We start from the raw sequence: 3,759 nt of genomic DNA, 5'->3' as shown, positions 1-3,759 counted from the left end.
GAATAGGCAGTATTTAAAGTTTGAAGACATTTTATCGTAGCACACAGAAATATTATGTGGCTTGCATTTTCTGAAAATGAGATCGAATCTTACGAGATAATCTTGGATAAACGCACTGCGAAAGTCTATAAAAGCTTGCATTTTTTTATTTACTGATTTTAATAGATTATTTTATAGATTTTTGCAGTGTATAGTCGAATTTGTAGACAGTTCAGTGATACAAAATATACACCTAGAATTATTTTTACAAATTGACCGGAAAATTCAACATAGACGAATATCAATTCAGTCAGATTTTTTTAAAAAACACCTAAGAAACTATCAATAGAAATGCAGACGATTCTTCAAAAACGAATAACTTTTCAGATCACTTCTTGCTTAAAAAGATTTTAAGCCAAAAGAGATTACTTTAATTTAGAAAAGAAGCTAATTTCGCTATACAAATTATAAGCAGTATAAATTTGAAAGACTAGTTTTCTACTTACTACAAAGATCATCAATGTTTGAAAAAGAGTTTTTCATTTCCAGCTAAAATCAATTATTATATGAAAATGAAAACGGTCGTGTGAACATTGTTTGATCTTTAAGCTGTTATGTGCTATTCTTCATGATTCTACATCTTCTATCATAATCTATCTTCTATCATGATTTTACTAGGAATGATTTTAGTGCTTTGGAGTTATTAATCCTTTCAAAATATCGAAACTGTTTCCGTCTGGATGGACCGTAAATGTTTTACCGTCTTTCCCCTGGACTTCTAGAAAACCGAACGTGTCGATGCCAATCACTTTCGCTTCTTGGGAGGTTCCAGTTTCGGAGACAACTGTTATTTCCGCATTGCTATAAATTCAGAGAAAATTATCAGATTAGTAAGAAACAACTGGAATAATCTTACTCTTATGCAATTTTCAGGTTTTTCAGATTGGAGGCTTCCGGATATTCAAATGATTTCAAATTTAATCACTAATTTTTCAAACCCTAATTTTAATATAAAATCTCCGTTATTTATAAAATGATACAAATACTTTTAATACTTACGTGTGTAGCCAATATTTGTAATAAATTTCGTACAAATATTCAATATTATCATTTTGTACAATTGTGAGAATACGTTCAATCTCGCTAAATACGAGAGCCAAAAATTGCTCGTAGGATAATTGGTTTAAAGCGGTGCCTTTATTTTTATTATAACGAGAAATCAATTCATTGATACACACGGTGGGAGAATTGTTCGAAAGATTCACTCCAGTACCTAAAAGTATATTAAAAAGAATGGATTTAGTTAAAAGATTTAATCGAATACATTATATTATTTAATCTTAAATCTTCAGAAAAAATGTGAACAAGGTTGACTAATTTTTCAATTGTTTTATAACTACCTATGTTACAAATTGCCATGGACTGTTCCACGAGAGTTGTAATTATTAGTCCTCCTATTTTAGATTCATCACTCGAGTAGATATCATTAGGCCACTTAACTCTAAGATCAATAGCCTGAAACAAAAGTATAATAATATTAATTCAAATTAGAATTTTATTAATTTAAAAACATTTCGCAATAGAATTCAGGCACACAATTGTGAAAACCGCACAAACAGTTGAGAAAGATATTGATTCAATCTTTTTGTTTATAAACTTAACTTCCAAGGTCAAACATTAAAATCTAACTCATATTAAATTAATGTATTAAATTGATATATTTAATTAATATATTTTAATTAATTTGGCATAATTACCTCATAACCAGGTATTGATTTTACTGCAGAAACAACGGCCACAGCGATCAAGTGCTGCAAAAGCGAAATTCGTTTCCCTAGAACGGAATCTAAGGGAATATGAAGTTGCAAAGTAAACATTGCGCAGCCTTTTGGACTCAGCCACTCATTCCTTCCACGCCCTAGTTACGAAATCAAGAAAACAGAGATAATTTAAGGATTAAAAATTATTTGCCTTATTGATGAGTAAATTCCTTAAATTAATGATTGAAAATACCTTGGCCTCTTGTTTGTCGACACGGAATCACAGCCAACCCATGATGCAATTGACAATTTGCTACAACATCCATCGAAGACGACATAACATCCGAGTAAATTACCAAACGCCCCACTTCTTCCGCACTCAGATTCTGAGAACATGAAGAAAGTTTATAGAGGTACTAAACTACTAAAAAAGAAGAAAGAAGTATGTAAAAAATTTAAGTACCTCGAAGTACTCTACGGTGGAAAAGTTTTCAGGGCACCGATGCACCATGACTGGTAGAAAAGAGGAGGATGCTGATCTGGCTTTTGTGTTTATGCGACAGAACTGAATTTCCATTTTCCCACTTTTCAGAATGTCGTTGGGTTGCATTTTATCTTGCAAGTTCTTCAGCATTTCTAATTTCAACTGCACAACGGACAACGCAAGTTACATCGAATTTGTTAGCACTATTGATTTCGAATGCATGCACTGACAAGCAGGGTATTAAGGGTTCTACGTGATATCGATCTTCTAGTTTATCATCTGCGGAAAATTCGTTTACAGTGGTCTATTATTTACTCAAAAGCTTCTAAATATTTTTAACTCATTTTTCAAGATTGCTGCAGGACTTTACACGTATGGAAACAAGCGGTGATGCGAAACTATTATGGTCAGTTTGGGTGGGTCGAAAATAAAATTGAAAATTATAAACAGTCTAGCCTTGAAATGTTTTATTACAGGTATACAATTTGAAATGGGTCGATTACTATCTTGCGGTTCCGCGAGGGTAAAATAAGTTTCGCACATTCGCAATTCAAAGAGTTTTGCGAAAATCGCTAAATTTGTTTTTGTAACCTAGATAATATATGCCCGATTTTCAAAAATGCTGTCAGATTTCAACATGTTTAACTTTGTTAGACAACAAATTATTTTTATGTACCTCCATAAATTAAAATAATGTATAAAAACTCTAAAAACTATCATCAAAATATTTTAGAGTCGGTAGAAAATTGTGTTGCTCTCAAAATGTACCCACCAAAAATTGAGAGGGTTTAGCTAGGCATAAAAGCAATTTATTCAGAGTCTAACTACTATGATTGCCAATTACGGTTGGTCGCAAAAAAATTTGTATCAAAAAGAGCCCAGCACTCAAAAATTCCATTTCGGGTAAAACTTTTAAATAGTTCGACCAATATCATAAGGTTCCGCGAGACTAAACTAAGATTACGAAATTAATCATTCTCATCGTTTTTCAAAAATCGAGAATTTTAATTTTTTTCGTAAACAAGATTTTCACGAATTTTGTAAGATTTCAATATTTTAAGTTTTTCTTTGACAGAAGCTCATTTTCGTAAACCAAAAAAACACTAAAATAATGTTTAAAAGGTCTGAAAACTAGAAGGTCTGAAAGCTAGAGATAAAAGCAATTAATTTGAGGTCTGGCTATTTTAATTCGCAAAATCTTTTTTTTTTTTTGTTAATATTGAGTGCGCTACAGTTTCTACATGCTCAAAAATATATAAGAATACTCTGGAAAGCTTTAATAAATTATTTCAGTTTCTTAAAGTTTGCAAAAATTATATTTTGTCCCAGAAAATCTAACAATATTGAAATCTTACAAGAATAATGATTACATTGAATATAATATGATGAATATTAATTATTTCGATGAGAGTTTAACCCTCTTTTTTTAATATTATATTTAAAATACGAGGGTAGTTCAATAAGTCCTTAGAATGAAGTATAAAAACAATTTTTTTTGGGTAAATTTTTTTTTATTTTTCAACATAATCTCCTTGG

At 30.8% G+C, this 3,759-nt stretch overlaps 1 protein-coding gene across 4 annotated transcripts in view; it reads right to left on the bottom strand.

The window, feature by feature from the left end:
• Window positions 1-6: 6 nt before the first annotated feature.
• LOC117170673 (biotin--protein ligase) overlaps window positions 7-3,759 on the bottom strand; it is an 18,859-nt gene continuing 15,106 nt past the window's right edge. For all 4 annotated transcript variants that reach the window (XM_033357604.1, XM_033357603.1, XM_033357605.1 and 1 more), the window contains 6 exons: window positions 2,203-2,385; window positions 1,993-2,125; window positions 1,737-1,897; window positions 1,380-1,494; window positions 1,039-1,252; window positions 7-840 (listed from right to left, as the gene is read on the bottom strand). In XM_033357604.1, coding sequence (XP_033213495.1) covers window positions 666-840; window positions 1,039-1,252; window positions 1,380-1,494; window positions 1,737-1,897; window positions 1,993-2,125; window positions 2,203-2,385 — 981 coding nt within the window. In that variant the 3' untranslated portion in view covers window positions 7-665. The remainder of the gene's footprint in view (window positions 841-1,038; window positions 1,253-1,379; window positions 1,495-1,736; window positions 1,898-1,992; window positions 2,126-2,202; window positions 2,386-3,759) is intronic.

Source organism: Belonocnema kinseyi, chromosome 4 (assembly GCF_010883055.1).
Source record: "Belonocnema kinseyi isolate 2016_QV_RU_SX_M_011 chromosome 4, B_treatae_v1, whole genome shotgun sequence".
NCBI classification, from domain to species: Eukaryota; Metazoa; Arthropoda; class Insecta; order Hymenoptera; family Cynipidae; genus Belonocnema; species Belonocnema kinseyi.
The sequence above is the reverse complement of the archived record's forward strand: the minus strand, read 5'-3'. Positions and strand labels throughout refer to the sequence as shown.